At 36.9% G+C, this 23,317-nt stretch overlaps 1 protein-coding gene across 1 annotated transcript in view; it reads left to right on the top strand.

Moving 5' to 3' along the window:
• LOC125240578 (beta-arrestin-1-like) overlaps positions 1–23,317 on the top strand; it is a 201,472-nt gene that overhangs the window by 95,222 nt on the left and 82,933 nt on the right. The window contains exon 4 of the mRNA XM_048148531.1: positions 17,568–17,688. Coding sequence (XP_048004488.1) covers positions 17,568–17,688 — 121 coding nt within the window. The remainder of the gene's footprint in view (positions 1–17,567; positions 17,689–23,317) is intronic.

The raw sequence follows: 23,317 nt of genomic DNA, 5'->3' as shown, positions 1-23,317 counted from the left end.
AAACCGTTTTGGGTCAAAATCGAAACTTTTTAAGTTGGAAATGTAATCGATTTGACCCATTTGTAAGAATTGTAAGTCGGATTAGCAAGATTCTGCTGTAGTATAACACGCATGAAAATTAACAAACGAGATTTTGAATAAAATTTGTTATTTTAAGCAAATTACTTGGTTTTTATATTTTCCTGATTTCAATACCGGGATCCCGGGATCCCGGTATTGAAATCGCCAATACCGGAATGAATACCGGTATTGGAGAATGTCCGGTATTTGGAAGCCCTAATGGATACCTAATGCGATATTATTCCGTAACATCGATAAGTCGATAAAACGGTTAGGTCAATCCCTTTGACAGTTTGATTTTTGCTATGAAGAATTCCGCTCTTTGGAAATAATGAAATTCCGCAATATGGCGCGTAATATTTCTGGTCAGGTTTTACTTAGACCTGATTTTTTTCTGCAATTATTTTATAAGGTTGGCTTACAGGGTGACAGTGCATCGACTAAATTAACTTTTAAGTGCGTCAGAGCTCGTCAAAAAACGACGTTTTTCTTTTAAGCGAAAATATTAAACAATTATCCGGTTATTGACCGGTCTGGCTCAGTCGGTAGTGACCCTGCCTGCTAAGCCTAAGCTAAGCTTGTGTGATGAGCACATTTGTTCCTGAGTCATGGATGTTTTCTATGTATATAAGTATGTATTTATCTATTTAAGTATGTATATCGTCGCTTAGCACCCATAGTACATTTACTTAGTTTGGGACTAAGTTGATCAGTGTAAGGTGTCGCCAATATTTATTTATTATGAATCTTTGTAGGAGTTTCCATGAAAAATCATATTCACGGTCCAGTTATTTGCAAAGCCGCAACCACTTGAAAGCGGAAAACTCGTTCAAACATGAATTCACCAAACGGTTCTTAATACGTGCAGCCTCTTTGCAGCCTTGAATTAGTTTCGTTTCACCGCACGGGCCCCGTAGCCGAATGGCATTTCTGCGACGCGAAACGCCGCAGAAATGTAGTCTGGCTCTATCGCGCCAATACGCGAGAGCGATAGAGATAGATAGCTACGACAGAGATATCATCGTGAGCGTTTGCGCATTCGGAGACCCACACTGACTGTAATTATATTTTTTTGATTTTTCCTGGCACTCGAATTGTTTTTTATGGGATAGGAGGCAAACGAGCAGACAACTCGCCTGATAAGCGATCACCGCCGCCCATGGACACCCGAAACACCAGAGGTCACCAAACACAAACACATGCTAATACGCCCATAATAGTACCTATAACATTTATTCAAATCGCATGAGTAGAGCCTGCACTGAGAGAAATTTGCATTGTGAATTTAACAAGTTCGACTTGTTGCGGTTTATCCGTTTGAATCAGCCAAACGTATGTTTAATTTAAAACAATATGTGTCAGGTTGTTTTTATAAAATCGTCTTCATGATTCAAATATATTACCGATTCAAATGACAAGTAGCTTGTTGTTTGAACCAAAGAGCACGTAGGCGCTATTTTAACCAAAAAACTTGTTGAACGAACATGAAAACTGGTTGTATTTTCTCTCAGTGTGAACAGCTAACAACTTTCGGAACAACCCTCATATATTATACGATCCGTATCGTATTTAGTTGCTAATGTTAGACGTGTGTTGTTAGAATCGGCCCTTAGCCAAAGTTCATCCGAGTGTAACATTCAAGTGATCATTATCAGATAAAAATATCTCATAACATCGCTTCGGGGACTTTTAGGAAGATGCTTGATAGATTCGATATTTCAGGATTTTTTTTTTTAATTAGCCTCTTTTGTGTCCCACTGCTGGGCAAAGGCCTCCCCTCGTTTTCTCCACTCGACCCTGTTGTGCCAAAATGCCATTTCAGGATATTTATTATTAATTTATTTATTTAACTCTTAATTGCACAGTAACAAAATGTACAAAAAAGCGAACTTGATGCCAGAAGGCATTCTCTACCAGCTAACCTTTGGGCCAAACAGAGATCAATAAGAGCTAACAGGTGCAAGAAATATAAAAAAGACAGGGTATATAACTATGTATACTGTGAGGTTATTTTCATTAAATAAGATTGTCAGAATATATTAGTCTATGTTGAAATATTGAACTTAAATCTGGAAACGTTCCTAATAAACTGAAAATAAGGTTAAGTGTTAACGTGCCAGTCAATCGGTACTTATCAGTTATTACTTGCGTATTTTATATACTAGTATGCAACTAATTTTCCATCCGCAAAAATAACTACTAAAAACACAAAGCCGAGCCGCATGCATCAGAACAGGGGGCCGATTTTTGAATGTCGACTATTCGAGTTCGTGAATTTCGTTCAATAATATCTCCACTACTAGCGAATTAAATTCTACTCATACGATCAAAAACGAGTGGTCTAAAGACTAGTAAACCACTAGATTTAACATTACTAGCCGTCCTTTTTAAAAAATAGCATTACACTGAGAGAAAATACAACTAGTTTTCATGTTCGTTCAACAAGTTTTTTGGTTAAAATAGCGCCTACGTGCTCTTTGGTTCAAACAACAAGCTACTTGTCATTTGAATCGGCAATATATTTGAATCAACAAGTCGATTTTATAAAAACAACCTGACACATATTGTTTTAAACATACGTTTGGCTGATTCAAACGGATAAACCGCAACAAGTCGAACTTGTTAAATTCACAATGCAAATTTCTCTCAGTGTACGTCGTTTTCCACAGACTTTCGAACGGCGAATTTATACGTTTGAGATTCAAAAATCGGTCCCCTGCACGGGAAGCATGGTCGCGCGATAGACGATAATATAGCAGGCCGTCCCTATCGCACTATTTGTAAGTGGGATAGGGACGGCCTGATATTTTATCGTCTATCGCGCGACCATGCTTCCCGTGCAGGTGTCACCAAGTGGATGCCAACACAGAAGCGGGGGACGAGGCAAGCTTGGGCGAAGACGGCGGGATGACTCGGATACCTTTATGAGTAACTGGCCGGAAAAAGCACACCAGAGGGAGTTGTGGAAATCAAGAGGCCTTTGCCCAGCAATGGGACACTATGAGAATTTTCTGAATTTGGGACCCCCCAATTAGCGTAAGTTGTTAACAAAATTAACCCACTGTCAGTTTTGTAACGATAATTAAGCATGAAATTTCAATAAAAATATTGTTTTTGTGTTAGTTATAAATATATACCTGGGGGCCGATTTTTGAATCTCACTTTCACTAAAATACCGGTTGAAAACGGTGAATTGCCTATTATTTTCAGTGACAATTTTCTGAATTCGAACACCGTGAGACTCAAAAATCGGCCCCCTGGTCTACTTTAAGCGATAATCTACATTCAGAATATGGAAAAAGTAAATTTTTAGACATATTTTATGCTTAATTGTCTTCACAAAACTGACAGCGAGTTAATTTTTGTTGACTTGACGTTGGCTAATTGGGGAAACCAAATTTTGAAAATTCCCCTATAACGGGCTAAAAAAACACACATAAAACTCTGACTACGAGGCATCTTCAGGAGATGTTGACGGTGCGCACCGGGTGACATTTTTTTACCCCCGACGCAAGAACGACAGGGTGTTACAAGTTGGACGTGTTCTGTCTGTGGCATCGTAGCTCGTGAACGGATGAACCGATTTAGATTTTTTTTGTCTGAAAGCTGAGTTAGTCTGGAGTGTTCTTAGTTCTGTTTCGTGTGTGTCGCGGTCGGGGTTTTTTTCAAAATTTTAATTTTGTGGTTATATAGTGAAAAATAACATAAAAATGCTGTAGTGAAAAATAACATAAGAAAGTAGTGTGTCCATGCACTGTTTCTCACAATTTACTGTGAAGGGCCGTATGGAATAGTGCCGGAAATAACTCCGGCGACAAAGAAACGGCTCTAATGGCTTTCCTTGCTCGGCACGTTTACAAAAGACACATGTTTTCAGTAACATCCCTTCACATATGACCTTTTAGTTTTGAAACATTAAAGTAAGACTTATCTGGAGACGGATAATTGACGGGAAAAAGGCACGTGTAAATATTTAATGAAAAAGTCTGTTGACAAGTTAAAATAGACAATACAATACAAATCATTTATTCCTGATAGACAAGATACAAACACATTTAAAACAATATAAACACATTCAAAAGTTAAAAAAAAATCAAACGCGCAAAAAATAGCTATTTTAAAATTGGTGTTTAAAAAAACCTGAATATCGCATTTCACCAGATCTGGACGTGTTTCTTGGGCACACTCTTCACGAGCTGATTCGATCCCAACGATAAAAAAATGTTTCCCAAATTTTCTATACAAAATTCGAGTTTCCAATACGTCACGCTAGAACAAAAAAATCACGGAAGTATAACTAAAGCATGGAAGCCATGCTAAAATAAGAGCTCGGTGACATGTATCTTACTCACACCACACTATTACGTTTTTTATATGAGCGAATGAGACAAAATTCCACAACTTCTTTCGTTTTCTCGAAGGTTGTCCCTAAATGCTGATGTCAAAACGGACCTGGGGTCCATTTATTATACGGCAAAATTAAATATACGTTTGTCATTTCACACTCGGTCTCCATCTTTGACAACTGTACAATGTACATAGTAGTATTATATTGGTTCGAATTTTTAGCGCGACTTCAATGGTCGTCTTGACGATATTTATTTATTTTGTTAGGATTTCTGATAGATCGTGGAAAAAATAGCTCAGTGTATATTTGTGATAGTTCCAAGTTTCATTTCTGACTATGGCTTGTGTGATCAAGTGTTGCAAATCACATTCAGGAAGAAAAGAAAACACGCAAGAGGTTATATCATTTCATCGGTAAGTTTCTTGAAATTTTGATATTTATTGATACGACCTGGCAGAAATATAAATGTACATATTAGTAGTTTATACAATTCAAATTTTATTCAATTCTGTATAGATTTTTGCATATTTTTTGGAAGTTTTCTCAAACTCGGAAAGGTTATGTTTTTTAGCATAGTGATGTGATGTGTTTTATCGACCTTGCAATAATAACCTATCAATATTCATACCTTAAAAACGCCATCAATGATTATTGTTCTTTGTTATGATTCTCTTGTTATTTAGCTATTTTACAAATTCAACTATATATATTTCTTAGATTTCCGAAGAAGAAGACCGGAAACACGAAGTTCAGGTGCGATGCTCGCGGTTCCTTTACTCCCAAGACTCCACCAAAAAGAAGGCCAAGAAGCTGAAATGGAGCCTGCCCCCAGATGTCTCCCCAGGTGTCTACCTTTGACAATTGTACATAATCGTATATAATCAAATATCTCGGCGGTCGTCTGGCCGATTTTTAATTTAATTGTGTTTATTCCTGATAGATAGTTGATGATCCTGCTAAATTCTTATTTGTGATGTGTTCAAGTTCCTTATGTGATTATGGCTTGTGTGATTAAGGACTGTAATTCACGTACATGGAGAAAAGAAAACTCCCAAGAACCTGCTGTGTTTCATTAGTGAATTTCGGTCAGTTATACTATTATTTGTAGGATCTACGAGGGGTGATCCAAAAGTAATGATAATCAGTATGAAAGACACATAAAATGTTTAATAAAATAATTTATTTTTCTACGTAATCTCCTTCCAAGTCTACACACTTGGACCATCGTTTCTCCAGACTACGAATTCCTTTAAAAAAAAAATTTTTTTTTTTTGACCCTCCAAAAATGCCTCCACAGCGAACCATTACCTCGCCATCATTCAAAAATTTGTTGCCTCTAAGATCTTCCTTCAGCCGTGGAAAGAGATAAAAGTCGCTGGGGGCTAGGTCTGGCGAATATGGGGGGTGTTCCAGCAATTCGAACCCTGAATCACGGATGGCAGCCATCGCAACACCGGCCTTGTGGGGCGGTGCGTTGTCCTGGTGAAACAGGATGCCAGCTCGAAGTTTACCCCGCCGCTTTTCTTTGATTGCCTCTCTCAATCTGCGTATTTGGTCAGCGTAGTAGGAGCCCGTAATAGTGGTTCCCTTTTCCAGGTATTCGATCATTATGACTCCCTCAGCATCCCAAAACACTGAAGCCATGACCTTACCAGCGGAGCTTGCTACCTTGAATTTCTTCGGTGTAGGGGACGACGCTCGCTTCCAGGTCATGGATTGCTGTTTGGTCTCAGGATCGAAATGATGGATCCAAGACTCGTCCATGGTTACAAACCGACGCAAAAATGTTTCGGGATCAGTTTGAAATTTTTCAAGATTAGACTTCGAAATCTCACAACGTATTTTCTTTTGTTCAGCCGTTAACATTCTAGGCACCCAACGAGCGGAGACTTTTTTCATATGTAATTCATCAGTTAAGATTCTTTGAATGCTGCCATACGAGATGCCTGTGAGCTCAACTAGATGCCTGATAGTCATCCTTCTATCTGTTAAAACGAGATCATTAATTTTTTTTACGTTTTCTCCAGTAAGGGCGACAGATGGACGGCCTTCGCGGTGTTCATCTTGAGTGGATGTTCTTCCCAAGTTAAACTCCTTTGACCAGCGTGCCACTGTAGAATACGGCGGAGCGGACTCCCCAGTGTTCCCACTAATTCAGCGTATATATCTTTAGTACACATTTTTTTCAAACAGAAGTATTTAATAACCGCTCTCACCTCAGTTTTCTCTATTTTTGCGATATTGTTCCGACTGCTCGTGAAAAAACAAATGCAACTCTCTGACAGATACATATTTTTTATTTTTATTTTTTTTTATTTACTAAGGAGTCTTTGTGGACAGTAACGGCATACCTATTTATTTTAATCCGATGCAAAAAGTATTCAGTTATCATTACTTTTGGATCACCCCTCGTAAACAAAGCATAAAATACGATATTTTCATAGTTTATATAATAACTACTACCATGTAAAATTCTGCATAATTTTGTGCATGTTTTTTTCGAAGTTTCTCCAAACTGTTTTTAGGTTATGTTTTTGTACTAGTGATGTGTCATTTTTATCGACGTCCCGACATTAACCCTATTGACATTCTTGCATTGAAAAGGACATAAAAATGATTAATGATGATCAGGTATCACAGACTGGGTAAATGGTAATGTAACATTTCTAGTGAATTAAACTTATAGTATTTTTTAGTTTTCCAGAAATTCTCAAACATTATTAAAAATAAACTAAAAATGCCGTTTTGTTTTATTTTCTATTTGATAGAGAAAATATTATTGAGGTAGGCATAAGTAGATTCTTGAGTGGTGGACTAGAAATTAATAGAGGGATGCTACATGAATTAAATTATAGGTCTTTGCGTAAAGAGAAGAGATCTTCTATTTTTTACAAACTATTTAGGCCGATATTACACTATCATAGAAATATAGTCATAGACAACATGCCGTCCTTTTTATTCACGTTACAGAAAAAGGGAGGCATACAGACCTATGATCAAAGATATAGGTATGATAATGTAATATTAGGACTTGGTAAGAGAAGAGAAGTGACCGTTTATGTAGGTAAGTACATAAACAAACCATTTATTTGCAATCAGTAGGTACGGTTAGCCAAGAAGGCAAGAATGTATGAATATATGACTTTCATAGCCAAAAAGCCACATAATAATCCAAATGAAATGTTTATATCAATATTGTATGTTTTCGTTACTTTTATATATATAACGTTTATATTATTTTTAAGGTGAGAACTTAAGTAAGTGCATATTTTATCGATAATTGAATCGACAAAGTAACATCCCTAGCTAACACAAAACCAGGGACCACCTACCAAAAAGAGAAATAACTAGCATATATCCATCCTTTTCAATACATTATCTAAGTCATAAGGAAGTCAAGGATGAGTATATGCATTTTACACGAATTTTTATTAGGGGGGCTTGAAAAAAATGATTCGATATTCGGATTTTTTTTTGAAAAACACCCAAATACCGATCAAGAGCGTGTTCGTTTAGCTAGCGGGCCAAAGATGCCAGAAACGTAATACTTTGACTAGAAGTAGGAACTCGATATTGTAAAAATTGAGTGTACCTACTTAAGACGATACAAGAGGGGTCAATTCTCCATACAAACGCTCTCAACTAAATACTTATTTCCTCCCTGGTTTTTGAAGATAGAGCAATGATTTTTTTCAACACAGATTATTATTATTTTTATCTTTGTCGGACCGTTTTGATTTTTGTTGATATTTTTATTTTTAAAGACGCTAGAGCCCACCAAAAATTTCCAAAAATGGCATTATTGATTATGGCGCAAAAAGGTGTGGTATTAAAAATTGGTAACAATTAGCCAAAAAAACTAAACGTTCCGACACAGATTATTTCATTGTCATTCAGATTCTCAAATCTCGTTACGATTGATTAAATTTTGAATGAATTAAAAGTATGTATAGCATTTTCGCTCCTGTAGCGTCTTAATTAGTCGAAATAAGAACTATATGAACTATGGGACATATATATATATTTTTTTTATCATCTTTTGTACATTCACGTTTGTGGACCTAAAGAACCTTCCTTTAAACGGAATGTATAGAAACATTTTGTAATAAAGTTGTGCCTGCAGCTCGTTCACTGAAAAGATCGCTCCCAACCAGTACGATCTCCGAAGTGTACTAGTTCGTTATTTTAGGACATTTAGTACAGAGTAGTACACCGCGAGAGCGAGAGACAAATTGTGCATATGGCGTACAGTAACGCTCGCTACTACTACTACTAGCTCGTACTAGCCGAGAGCTGATCGGCTCTCTGTCTGAGTCAGTCGGTTCTAGTTCGGTTGCGGTCGGATCACACTGATCGCTTTGCTGTCATTGTCACTCCCATTCTGTTGCGCGTGTGTGAGTGTACTAAATGTACTAGAGTGCAGAATCATTTAGGAGTAGTTCGGTGTAGTACAGTGCAGGGAATCGTGTCTTTTGTACTATTAGTACTACACAAGCATACATTGTAAAGAAAACCAAGCTTAACAAGCTCCGACACGGTCCAAAGTTAGTTTAAATAATAGCCGCAATTAATACAGTTACACTACTTACATATAAAGTGTTAAACAAGTACATACAGCGTGTGTATTCTATACGGGCGAATATTTTAATAACGATTAGTATCGGACCTAAGGAGCCTAACTACATTGTTTTAATTTGAATAGATGAGTTTTTTTTTCATACATAATAATTCAGAACGCAATGTATAACGTCCACATCAATTAGCGTAAGGTAAGGTCGGTGAAGAGTGAAGGGTTTTTCTTGGGGGATAAGATAAAAAACCGCCAATAGTGCTTCGTTTTACGGAACATACCTTATCCCTCGACAAAAGCCCTTCAATCTTCCCCCACCTTACCTTACCTATCTAACCGCCATTATGACATGACGTTCATATCATTTGACATTAAGTTGGACGGCGTACATTGCCGCTTGGTCAGATTAAAATAATGAATACTCTTAATTAACAACATTTTTTAACAAAATGATTACGATTCGTATGATCATTAGGCCTAGCACATGATTGCCGCGAGAGTATGTCGCCGCGAGATAGATGATACGTCTTCTTCTAACTGTATTAATGACATAATATGTCATTAATACAGTTAGAAGAAGACGTATCTTATATTATAAGGGCGGGTAGTCTATCTCGCGGCGACATACTCTCGCGGCATTCATGCGCTAGGCCTACAGATATTAAAACTGAATACATTATTCGCCCGTATGGAATCCACACGCTGTATAAAAAGTTTTCAAAGCCCATACCCGGTAAAGTTGCGAGTGCTAATTAGCGCAAGTTGGAAAGAAGTTGGATCGTCCCCGCTCACTTTCAAGTTCATTAAAAAACTACTAATAGCGCTTGCAAAGTAACTTGTGGGTAACTCAAGTTTTATTCGGAGACGTAGGTACAGTCTAAAAAAAAGGAGAGGAAGGTTGTTCAAAAAAGGAGTGTACAAGTTTCTAATGGGTCGGCAACGCGCATGTGACACCCCTTGAGTTGCAGGCGTCCATAGGTTACGGTGACCGCTTTCCATCAGGCGCGCCGTATAACTGTTTGCCAACGATCTCCTTTGGACTATGTGCCGTAATCTGTTATACAGAAGATTTGACCTATGTGCGATTACAATGATCGCTTTGACGTCTGACTGACACTGACAACTCACGAAAGCAGTGCAGACTTGTCATTGTATACATCTATCTCATGTTATTGGAGAAATAATACTTCTCTGTTGCCGTCTAGCAAACTATTCAAAATTGATACATTTCTTTAGAATATTGAAATATGACTTATATTTTAATGACATAATTATTGATAGGTAATAAATGAAGGTTCCAGGTGTACATTCATAAGAACTTTGATTTGATGGATACTGAAAATGTCACGAAGCAAGGGTATCTAAATATTTTTTCCATACTAAAAGTTCCTCCATTTTGCAAGACTAACATGGATAAATCTTTTTGTAGTTGACTGTACAAAAACTTTTTTTTTAAATTACCAAACCCGTTTATTTTTTATTTGTTTTTACGTAAAAAATGAGTGGTTAAAATCATTCGCGTTACTGATGAAACCTTATTTTTAAAAAGATAATTTTTCTTTGAAATAAGAACATTGTGGAATTTGCATAAAGTTCGAATTTCAAAAACCAGTTTGCTCTACTTATCGGGTTTCACCAGTAAACCCTCGATATATTATACTGAAAAGCATCGAATATTAAACTTTACGCGCAAAATAAACGGTATCTTGTTACAATTTCAGGTTCCACGCGTAAAATTATTATCTGTAAAGGCATCTTTATTCTCCCGAAACCAACAATATAAAGGTTTTGTTCCATTTTTCGCTCAAGGGCGAAAGTGTTCTTTTATACGCCATGTGCAATAACGAGATAATTCGTAACAATATTTTATTTTGGTGGCTTTATGGCGTGGGTAATGTAATTGGTTGGAGTAACGTCAAATTGGACTACTTTACCTTTTTATTGGTACTGGAGCCGGTCACTTATGAGCCAGGGTTCGCATAATTATCTCGTAGCATGGTAAGACGTTAGAGAACCATGGAGTCGATATTAACATTAAATTTAATTTATACTCATACTCATCCCCATGTAAAAAAATGCTTTTAATTCCATCTAAAACGATGAATTATTAAAACTGTATGACTGAATGTTAACTGTTAAGACAATAAGGTCCACTTGTACCAACCACTTAACTCAGGTTTAGTGGGCTGTCAACTGTCAAATTCCATCCATTGGTAGGTTAACCCTCGGGTTAACCTACCATTTTGGTTGGTGCAAGAGTCCCTAAATAAAAGAAAAATTAATTACCTACCTAGTTATACAGACTTTTATTTATATTTTTTGTTTGCGTGTTTTTTTACGTATATAAAACATAGTGACACAGTCTGTTTTTTATTGAAAATATAGTTTTATTCAATTCCGAATTATTTTTATTTCGTTTATAGTCAACTTTTGGAATGAGTATGTGAGTATGAGTATGAGTTGACTTTATGTTAAAATCGACTCCATGGTTCTCTAACGTCTTACCATGCTACGAGGTATCAGACCCTGCTCATGAGTCCTGTGATGACGTTTCTTGTAGTGATGCCAACTATCGATACTTTAACTGTTTTTAAGGCCATGGTTTGTATTTATTTTACTTTCGTTAGATTCGACACACTGTTCGACAGCAGTTCTCGAATAGTATGTACCTACAAAGATTAAGGAAAAAGTTAAATTTGTTTTTTTTTATTCCTTTTTTGTTACCAAGATTTATTTCATGAATTGAAATTTCAGTAAGTTTTATTTAGTATTTAAGGTTCTCTTTTATCTATATTTTCTTAATTATAACAATTATCCTGTATATATCTTACGAAAGTCGACTTATATCACTAAATGTTGGTAACAAAATAGGATCAATTACAATTTGCTGACGTGGCTATGTATAAACTTTTTGTAAACTGCTGTAGAGCTCATTTAGTTATAGTATAATAAATGAATTAATAATTACCTACGTATGACAGAATAAGAGAACAAAAATATCTGACGGCACATGGCAAAATAAATAATAAACTTCTAAATTTTAAGTTTAAATGTAAATAATATTATGTGTGTAATGTATCGCCATACGATAAACACGATAAATAATATTATGATTCTGTTACATAATAAACAGCTTATCCAAGCCTAAATAATATTTTTTTAGTATTGTTGAGCCAGGGTCTTTACCCTAAAGGCAACAAGGCCATAGCCGAAAGCGGCAGACACTTATTCTGGCCGCAAGGCAGGATTATTTAAATTAAATACTTGTCTTTATCGTCACTTAAGAGCATACGGTAGCGAAAATCCTAAAATGGAAAGGCCCCCTTTCAACTTGGGAATTTTAGTTAAATATACAAATGTTATTAACTAGATTTATCGAAAAAAAATTGTCCATTAAGAACAACTCACTCAAAAGATATTTCAAAAAAATCTTTAAAATCGAGGTTCCGCTCTCGACTCTTTCCTCCTTCAAAACTTAATCAATCGGAACGAAATTTGAGAACCTGAAACCTGAATAACAATGAAATAATCTATGTCGGACCGTTTAGATTTTTTGGTTAAGTTAAAAAGCAGAATATCAAAAAAATCAAAACGGTCCGACACAGATAAAAATAATAACAATCTGTGTTGAAAAAATCATTGCTCTATCTTCAAAAACCAGGGAGGAAATAGTCGAGAGCGTTTGTATGGAAAATTTACCCCTACCGTATCGTCTTAATGGGGCGTCAATGCTAACGGGCTCGGGGCAGATACTTAAAATAAGCCTCTGGTTTTAATTATAAATATTCAATACTAAAGTAAAATCCATAATCCTACGGACCAAATTGACAAGTAAGTGTGAACGAATGTTGCCACAGTTTGGCCAGTGTCGTTCTTATCGATATTAAAATTATTATTACATCATAGATTTACGGCCCACCCACGACATTGGTCTAAGCGCGGCAGCGGCGAGCGGCAGTCATACGTGCGAATGAAAAGTCCCATCGCTGTGTCTCGCTTCAATGTATGGCCGCCGCTCGCCGCCGTCGCGCTTAGCCCAATGTCGTGGCCACAGAGAACCTCCTATAGAGTGGCAGTCTTGTATATTTGGTTCGCGATACGAGTCACCAGTGTTTGGGGTGCGAGGAGCGGGCGGGGAATGTGTTAAGCGCGCTGTGATTGGCCGTTTCAAGGACGGCGGGCAGTCGCGCCAGATGAAAAGGGACAGAAGTATGACTGTCCCTCTACTGACGCGTAAGTGGCCAATGTAAGTTGACCTATGCCGGCTCTGAATAAATTATAAATATGACTTATTTGTGGAATGTAATGCCGTCTGTTTTTAAATTTGAGCTTCTTGTTACCTTTCCACACCATTTCACACTACAGGTAAAATACCCTTTTCCAATTTTTTTGTGCGAAAAACACGCGCTGCTTTCGGGTCTGTTACTTGGTCGATACTGATCGGGCACGGCGAGCGCCCGCGCTTATATCAGTGCAAATACTAGGAAGGTTGGCGACCGCGAGTCGTCTTGTAATAGATGTCTATAGGGGTTGGTCTGTGGTCGTGGCTGAGCCGTTAAGGTGCACCCAGACGGGACAATGAAATTGGCAATTGGATCGGCTAATCAATATACCAACTTTTTCTGTGATTTCGACAGATCAAAAGGTCTGTAGACCGCTAATTAGAGATACTTTTTTTATTTCGAAGCAGCAATAATATTATTCGAAAATTATATAGATATTTATGATATACTTGCCATAGCGTGACAGATAATTTATTATCGTCGGACATGGTATTTTATTTTTTACCTACAGGCTCGGAAACCTTTTTATGTTTTAAAACTAGTAGGTAAAAATGCATGGTATCCATCCACTACCTCGAAGATACATAAAACAAACCAAAATGTGTACCTCTTATTTGAAACTCATATAATTATTCTTGATTTAAACTTGTCTGTTGTATGTACTTTACAACTTGTCGATATATTGTTATCGACATATACCCTTCCCTATTTTAATTTTGCTGTTCCTGGTATCATTTTACCTGTCAGTCATTTGTCAATTTAGTCCGTAGGATTATGAATTTTACTTTAGCTTCGCTCGCTCTACATTCGAAAATTACGGTAAATTTGAAAATGGCGGAATGCTCCATACAAACTTCCACCTCCCAATTTAGGGAAGTGGGGGGTTAGAGACAAACAGTAGCCTATGTCGCTCTTCATCCCTACAACCTCAGATTAATTATAACACCAGATAGTGTTTCCGAACATCCTAGTGCAGCCATGCCAAGTGCGATTTTTTTTCGCACTTGTGTGATTGTATCCGAACGGCCCTCGCAGTACTCAATTTGAAGCCGTTCTAGAAGCATCTCCCGAAAAAAATTTAATTTGCGAGTATTATGGTAGTTTGTGTCGAGAATGGATGTTATAACACAACATATAATAAAAATAAAACCGCCCGATATTACATTCCTTGTGAAAGTATAGAGTTTAAGGTGATATTTTTACGAAGTTAGTAAATACTAAAATTGAAATTTATAAATGTTGCCAGTCCAATGATTTTTTTTCCGCCAAATGATGTTTAAAATATAAGTAACAACAATTTTAAGTTCTTTGTATGTAATTTATGTATATTGAATGAAATACATTTTAAAATGAAAAAATATTTTTCTAAGTTTAAAGACAAACATTTTGTTGTTTTATCGAAATTCTGATTCTAGCTAAGAATTATAGCATAATGTTTCTTCATTTTAGATTTCCTGCTAATCCGCTTCTGTCTGCGAAACGTACGAATGTCATGGTACTCGTATTTCAGTCAGTCTCAGTACAAGAAGTACTGAAATTGACTGAACTAGCATGAGAAATACGAACGTTTCCGGAAAAATACGAAGGAAAAGCTTTTCACACTACAACTTTCGATAATTTCACAGTTTTATTATTTTCATTTGTAAATATCGCGCTAATAATCAGTGTTAATAAATTAAAAGTAAATTTGTTTACACATTAATTCCTGTACGTGGTAGCTAGAAAAGAATAACTCTTTCTCGCTCCCAATTACAGGATAGTAATTGGATGACTTTGGTGGGTCATGTGTTAGCACTATAATAACACTCCCAATTCGTAGGTGTTAAAAACAAATCAATAGCATAAGTAGAACAGTTCTTAAGATATTTAGAAATGTGACAGACAGACAGACGGCCAGAGTCGCACCATATCAAAAGGGTACCTGTTGTACCCGGTTACTTTAGATACCTAATAGGTAACCAAACAGAAATTTATCTGTATAGGCACTCAATATGTATATTTTTAAAATAAATTCATTTCAACTATTACTTACAACATTTCCATGGAACACGCACTAAAAATAATTAGTAATTATTTATTATAACCAAGTACAACGACTTTGTAAAAATCCCATCTTCGAGCGAAATCATTTTTCTCTGGCAATATTTTTTATATGCATGTGTGCGTGGGGTGAGCGTAAAACAGGAGCGTTCCACGCACACATCGATCGGGTTTTGGCTTCATTGTTGGCCGTGGCCGATGAGTTGTATGGAAACTATCTTTCTATGTGTAATATTTCTATGCCTACAACTATCTCCACTTAAAAAATCACGTCAATTTGTCGCTCCGTTTTGCCGTGAAAGACTTACAAACAAACAGACGCACACACTATCCCGTTTATAATATTAATATGGATATGGATTTTCTTCTGCGTCTCACCCTTGATCCAACCGCCTAGCGAGAGTCTCTCAAGACGTTGGTCGAGACTCTTCGCTATGAGACAGTTCGCTGAAGGGCATTTTCAGAATTTCGGACACCCCAATTAGCGTAAGTTGTTAACAAAAATTAACTCCCTGTCAGTTTTGTGACGACAATTAAGCATAAAATCTGTCTAAAAATTTACTTTTTTCACATTCTGAATGTAGATTATTGCTTAAAGTATACGTACCTAATTAATACAAAAACAATATTTTTATAGAAATTTCATGCTTAATAATCGTCACAAAACTGAAAGTGAGTTAATTTTTGTTAACAAGTTACTCTAATTCGGGGTCCTAAATTCTGAAAATGCTCTGAAACGTCTATTGGGACAATGATTGTCGAATCAACATCCCACATGGCGGCTTTCTCGCGAGCCAAGTCTAGGTACAGGCCTTGGACCATAGGGAATTCTTATTTTCAAAAGTTAATACATAACAAGGCAATCCCCTTACCTCCCTTGTTGCACAATGTACTATTATTACGAGATATAAGTACCTACCCTGCCAGAAAACCTCACCTAAACATTGCGGTCCTGCTGACAAATGGAAAACTAATGGTTTGCTAAATTCACGGCTATCAGTATTCATTTACTGCCCAACAGCGGAAATGGTTTCATGTTCTCATCGCTTTTCGGGCACGCTTTTAGCTTGAGTCATAGATCACCATTCATAGGCTCCGTTTATAAATTATGACACCACGAGTATTTAATTGAGGATTCAATGTGGAGGATGTCACAAACGCTCACGAAACGACACGCTCGTAGATATCTATCTTTATCGCTCTTGCCTATTGGCGCGACAGAGCCAGACTACCGTTCGCGGCGTTTCGCGTCGGAAAAATGCCATTCGGCTACGGCACCTGTTATGGCTAGGGCAACTACTTCCCAATCAAGCTCAAATCGTTATCCTATCGATCCCTTTATCTCTCTTCCGTATTGGCGCGACAGAGCCAGTTGCGCTTCGATCGCCATTGACAACGTCTGTCACTTCGGGTACCCCGGCTGAGATTGACTTGTAAGTTAAGTTTAACTTTTTTATTCAACAGAATATCTGCTTTCTATTTCAATTCTGCTACAAGAATTATAAACGATTGACCAGTGCCACTAAATTCTTAATTTATATTGCTAGCTTGATATCTTCAAATTAGCCGTTTTTTCAGATTTTCACATACGTACCGAAATCGAGCGTCCTTGCTATATAAGACCCTCAATAACTTAACAATATCACGAAGCGTGCTTTGTCTAAATGACAAGTAATCTGAGCTTTGGGCAGATTTTACTTAATCAAACTGTTTGGCAGCCGTTTGTTATGAGAACGGAATAGATAGTTTAATTGACTGCGTTGTTTTAGACCAAAGTTGTTTACATATTTACAATTGTTTTGAAAATCAAATTTAAATACAGACCGATTTTGTTTTTGCAAAATACCTTCTATTGAAAAAAAAAACAATTACGAGTTATTTGATTTTGCAGTTGAATGTACGTTTTAGTTAGTTAATTTATTATGGCTTTTGTAGTTTTTTTATACAATCGTGATATAATACAGACAGGTTGCCAGGAAATTTGATGTTGATACAACGGTGAACGACGCTATTTAACATTAATTTTAACTTGAATGATGATATTGTTTGTCCATTGATGACTCATAGAAAAAATATTGTATACAATAGTGATATAATTAAGTTTTTCCCTCTCGTACCGTACTATTAGGCATGGTACTCGACTGAAAAGCTCTGTATTATATCACAATTGTATAAGTTACTATATTATATCGTTGTCTGAGTACCCACAACACAAGCCTTTTTGAGCTTACTGTGGAACTTGTATTTATTTTTAAATTTGTTGCAGATACGGCCGCGAAGATGAAGAGGTGATGGGCCTGAAGTTCTGCAATGAAGCGATCATGAGCCTTGCGCAAGTGTGGCCTATCAACTGTAACCACGATAGAGAACCAAGCACGGCCTTACAGGTAACCACAAAGGAATAAGTAAAAAAAAAAAGAGCTGTAACTCCATACATCAGTAAATGCTAGTTATTTTAACATTTAACATTTATTTCAAATAATTTACACGGCATCACAGCTTAAGCCAATACACCGAATAATTAAACTAATTACAACTATAATTACAGAATATGCTGTATTAAACTAGTAGTGTAAAATAAAAAATCACAAAATTAATAAATAAAACCTCAGACAATTTACATGCAAGTGCTGGGAATCCTATCGTCCATCTTCTCACAAAACCTCAGACACTCTCGGCACACATTCGCCCATCTGCATGCAAACAAGTCACACTCCGGTGCTGATGTCAAGATGCGCGAAGTAAAGGCGAGTTTCTGTGAGATACAGTGCGCGCTGCCGGCACGGCCAGCAGTGGGCGTGTCCGCGGCCTCAAGCCGACTTGAGGAATATCCGGAATATCCGGTTATGTGTGTGTGTGTGTATCAATCACACGTCAACTAGCGTAAATTATGAGTACTGCTACTTGTCAGTAGACGTCGCGACGAACAAAAAGTCTAACGCTCAACAATTTTTAGCTAATATTACATTAGTCATATTAGTCATACTACTCATAGTGTTGTGTTCCTGCCGGTGAGTAAGGCTGCCAGAGCTCAACGAGGGTGCGGTGTGCTGATGACGGGAGGACTTACGGAACTAACTTGTTCCGTCTATTGTCCTTTGAGTCGTCGGCAACCCGAACCCTCCTTAGAACTTGTACATTCCTTTTTGCTGTGTACTTAACACAGCAAAAGGGAGTGTACAAGTTTCTAATAGGGTGGCAACGCGCTTGTGACACTGTTTGAGTTGCAGGCGTCCATAGGTTACGGTGACCGCTTTACATCAGGCGGGCCGTATGCTTGTTTGCCACCGACGTAGTATAAAAAAAAAAGTATTAATCAGTACTCTGTTTTTAATTCCTTCTGCTTGTACACTGTAAACTAACTAACTGTAACTACTACTACTAACTGTAACTGTAGTTGTAAACTGTTATAATATTACATTTTTGGCAGACGCGACACTGTTGACTAGTGTCGAGTAGTGGTATTGATAATTTACGCTAGTTGACACGTGCCACACCTATTTATGATAGGGATCCAAACATGGTTTTACAGGTAACTAATTTTATTAAGTACTTTTAAGTACACAGATGTGAAAGCAGTGTAGCTAAACTGCATCCAAAAGAGGGAAACAAGCATGTATTTACACGGATATACTAGTATTTGGTGTAGGTACCGGAAAGTTCTGTCGGTTTTTGTGCCCACTGGAAATATTTTGTACATATCCTAAACGATGAATATTATGGTCGAAACAGTTTGCTGAGCTGCGCCTAGTCTTGAACCGATTTCTGATGTTGTAAGAAATGGATCTTTTTATAGAATCGGTTCCAAAACGTCGTCATCAATTAAGATGGTCTTCCAGAACGAGGTTCATCGTTAATACTTAAATCGCCTTTTCTGAATTTCTCAAACCATCTTTCACATGTACGTTCAGATAATGCGCAATACGTGTATTTGTAGTCCGTAACCCAGAAATTATGACGCAATATTATTCAATACTTTTAACGTATTCAATACTTTTAAAGAGAAAATTTCTGTGTACTACCAAAACCGACAGAACTTTCCGGTACACCCAATATATTATTTAATTTCATAAAATAACTTCGTGAGTTATAATAAGTTTAGGTGCCTTATTTTATTCGCATCAAAGTACACAATTTACACAGAGTTTAATAATAAGGTTAAAAAGGCTTGGTCTTAACTGTTTCGCGCTTTCTTATTTAATTTACTTTACAAATGCAAATTGAAGAGAGGGCGAAATCGTAAAATTTTCTTTCTCTGTGAATATAACGAGCGTGAAGTTGTACTGTTCCGCATGTTTATTTTAAAGATGGGTTTGAATGAGTAAACATAAAAGTATTGGCAATTTAGAACTACCTTATATTATAGCCTTTTATCACGGAGTAGGCCCCATAGCCGAATGGCATTTCTGCGACGCAAAACGCCGCCGAAATGTAGTCTGGCACTGTCGCGCCGACAGGTAGGTAGTTATACTTAAATTGCCAGTACTCTTATGGCTACTCATTCAAATTCATCTTTAAAATGAACTCGTGCTAATACGCAATAGCGATAGAGATAGACAACTACGAAAGAGTTTCGTAAGCGTTTGTACATTCGGCTACGCACACTGATACTGACACATTCGCTCGAGTGTGCTACTGTGTGTAACTTCCTACGCTTCTCGCTGTCATATTAGTTAGTATTTATGGGTGCAAAAATGTTCAGTTGTGTCTTAAACATTGTCATGATATTTCTTTAATCAACACATTGCATTATAAAAAGCCCTCCATTCATTGCATTCTTGCGGAACTCTAAATGTCCCGCCAACCTCTGTTATGGTTCATTTATAACACGCAATCACTCTAAAAAGACCTCTCTGTTGGAGCGACAAGGTTCCAATTCTATGGCAAGGAAAATGTCATTGTACTGTGAGCTGACGTGACAAGACTCTTAGAGAGTGTTTATTGTACAGTAAAACTGGAATATAAACATTTTACAGTCGAGGGAAAGTGGCTTGAAACTGCTTGAAAAGACCATAGCACGTTGAGGTGGCTAGGAGAACGAGTAAGAAGACTAAAGAAGCTTATAGCTTTTAAATTGAGTACTTATAGCTTTTTCACACGAACAAGTTCACGTTTAATGAGAGTAATTATTTGTGTAGTAGAATATTTATAAATATAGAGATTGCTAATTTTTTAATTTCTCGGATGGTGGAAATTTTTTATGGCACCGGCACACCTTTGTTTACAATAATTCCGGCTAATTCTAAATGGCGGTATAGAGTTTAACATTTTACGAGTAGGTAAAATAATTTAATCGATAGGGTTAACGTCATGGTATATGTTAATATTTGATTCCATTATTAAAAATTCGGATGAAAATACACAAAGGAATCTAATGGACGTAGACTCCGACTCCGAAACCCGGTTGTTCGTTTTGAATAGTGAGTAGAGCAATTGTTGCGATTTCAATGCGTTTTCCGACCTTTCCATTTCATTTCCACTTTCGTTCTCTGAATAGAATATTAAATTTACTTTGAATGAGTGCTTATGGATGGTTTGGTATAGGGGCATTTTCATAATTTGGGACCCCCCAATTAGCTTAAGTTGTTAACAAAAATTTACTCACTGTCAGTTTTACGACGATAATTTTAAGCATGAAATTTCTATGAAAATATTGTTTTTGTGTTAATTACTTAAACTTTGAGCGCTAATCTACATTCAGAATGTGAAAAAAGTAAATTTGTTGACAGATTTTATACTTAATTGTCGTCACAAAACTGGTAGCGAGTTAATTTTACACCCCCGACGCAAAAACGAAGGGGTGTTATAAGTTTGACGTGTCTGTCTGTCTGTCTGTGTGTGTGTCTGTCTGTGGCATCATAGCTCCCGAATGGATGAACCGATTTTGATATACCTAGGTTTTTGGAAGAGAACAATCTCTCACCTCAGGATGCCGAAAACCGGGCAAAGTGGAGAAGGCTGAGTAGGAAAGCGGACCCTGGCGCTAGGCCGGGAAAACGCTAGATTGAAGAAGAAGAAAGCTGTGTTAGTCGGGAGTGTTCTTAGCCATGTTTCATGAAAATCGGTCCACTATGTCGCGGTCGGGGGTTTTTTCAAAATTTTAATTTTGTGGTTAGGTTATTGTTAACAATTTACGCGAATGGGGGTGTCCCAAACAAATTCTGAAAATGCCGATGTCAACAACACAGCTGTGCTTTGTCTGTACAAAGAGCCAAAGATATGTATACAGAACTTTATTTCCCGTACATTAAGGTATGTATACATAGTTTTGGCACTATGTATTCACAGATGTGTTGTTGGCTGTACTAGGCAATATGCCAATAGTTTGTACAGCTAAAGTGAAAATGGCTGATTTTTTCAGTGAGTATATTATGGCCCACTTTACGAACTAGTGCCTAAATAAAGCACCATATGTACTGAAATATTTTTTTCAGTACAGATGGTGTTTTTTTACGCACTAGTTCGAGAAGTGGTTCATTATATAACAGGTTGAAACTTCGGAGGCTCATCTGTACTGAAAAACGTCGTACGATGCACGTGCAAAAAGGAAATTCGTAACTCGTGTCGATTTAAAACACTCCCTTCGGTCGTGTTTTAATTTATCGCCACTCGTTTCGAACTTCCTATTTTACGCACTTGTATCGTAATGTACTATTTCAGTACAGATGGTGTTTTTTTACGCACTAGTTCGAGAAGTGGTTCATTATATACCAAGTCAAAACTTCGGAGGCTCATCTGTACTGATTTTTGTATTGCGCGTCCGCTCCAGCGCACGCAATCGCGCGGCGGACTTCCCCTTTACCTATGGTTTTAAGTCGTCGGTCGCGTCGGCTTTATACGCGCATTTTCACATGCAATTGATGTATAGGCATCCGTGTAAAGGCGGCTATTGTAGGGCAAAACAAGGCGTTTATTATAAAAACCGACGGAGTAATAAATTTAACAAAATCAATAAACTTACATGTAAGAATTCATGCTAGTACACTAAATAAAATTTAATATTTAATGAGGCACACAATAAAATATCACCCTTCGTAGTCCCAAGGCCCGATTCGAGATCATGAATGATCATGTATGAAATGTTCATATTAAGCTTTTTTTTTTTTCAAAAGAGGTAATGAACCCCACACAAAATGTTAGAAAAAAGCCGTTCGGTCGATTTGGCTGAAAATTGGTAAAAATATACTCTCTAATACTTTGATTAACTGTGTGAAGTTGCACATTTATATATGACTAGTTTTTGTGTTAAGTTATTTTTAGTAAACCTACATATTTGTAGCTCTGATTAGTTAACTAACACAGCGTAAGTATACAGAGTGGGGCCTGTAACAAAGGCGAAGAATTGAACTGTAGGCTATTCTCCTTATACTGATCAACATTTGTTAAGTGACTTTTAAAAATTATGAAGTCTTTAAATTTTTAATACAATACTTTCATACAAAATAAATATTAGCTTCAATGTACGCCATTATTGTTGTCATTGACGTTGTCTGTCACACTTTAGACTTAACAGAATTCGCAATACATTACCTCTTAGAAAAAACTTTCAAGGGTGATAAAAATCAAAATACAAGTTATTTTTAAAAGTCGCCGAACAAATGTTGATCAGTATATAGAGCAGGCTCCAAGGGGATGTTCGTTTGCAAAAATAGCGCACCTCATTCTGACTTCAGATATATATTTTATAGATCCCGGACACCATTATAAACACATGTTGCCAACCAGTTTTGTGGTCCCCTTCCCCGCACCCTGGCAATCAAAAATCGCATACAAAGAAAAAACAAATTTTTATCAAACCATGCCGTGTGGGGTATCGAATGAAAGTGCTTACTGAGTAGTTCACGAATATATGGCATACTATAATATGGACAGTGTTATGGAATAAGCGATCAAGCGACAGTTAGTTGAAATCGAGAAAATGAGCTAGAAAGATTTGAAATTTGAATCAGTTGTTGTAAGTTCATTTATAAAGCAAAAAAGTTAATTTTGACATTGAACCTATAAAAGTGTTCATAA

Source organism: Leguminivora glycinivorella, chromosome Z (genome assembly GCF_023078275.1).
Source record: "Leguminivora glycinivorella isolate SPB_JAAS2020 chromosome Z, LegGlyc_1.1, whole genome shotgun sequence".
NCBI classification, from domain to species: Eukaryota; Metazoa; Arthropoda; class Insecta; order Lepidoptera; family Tortricidae; genus Leguminivora; species Leguminivora glycinivorella.
The sequence above is the reverse complement of the archived record's forward strand: the minus strand, read 5'-3'. Positions and strand labels throughout refer to the sequence as shown.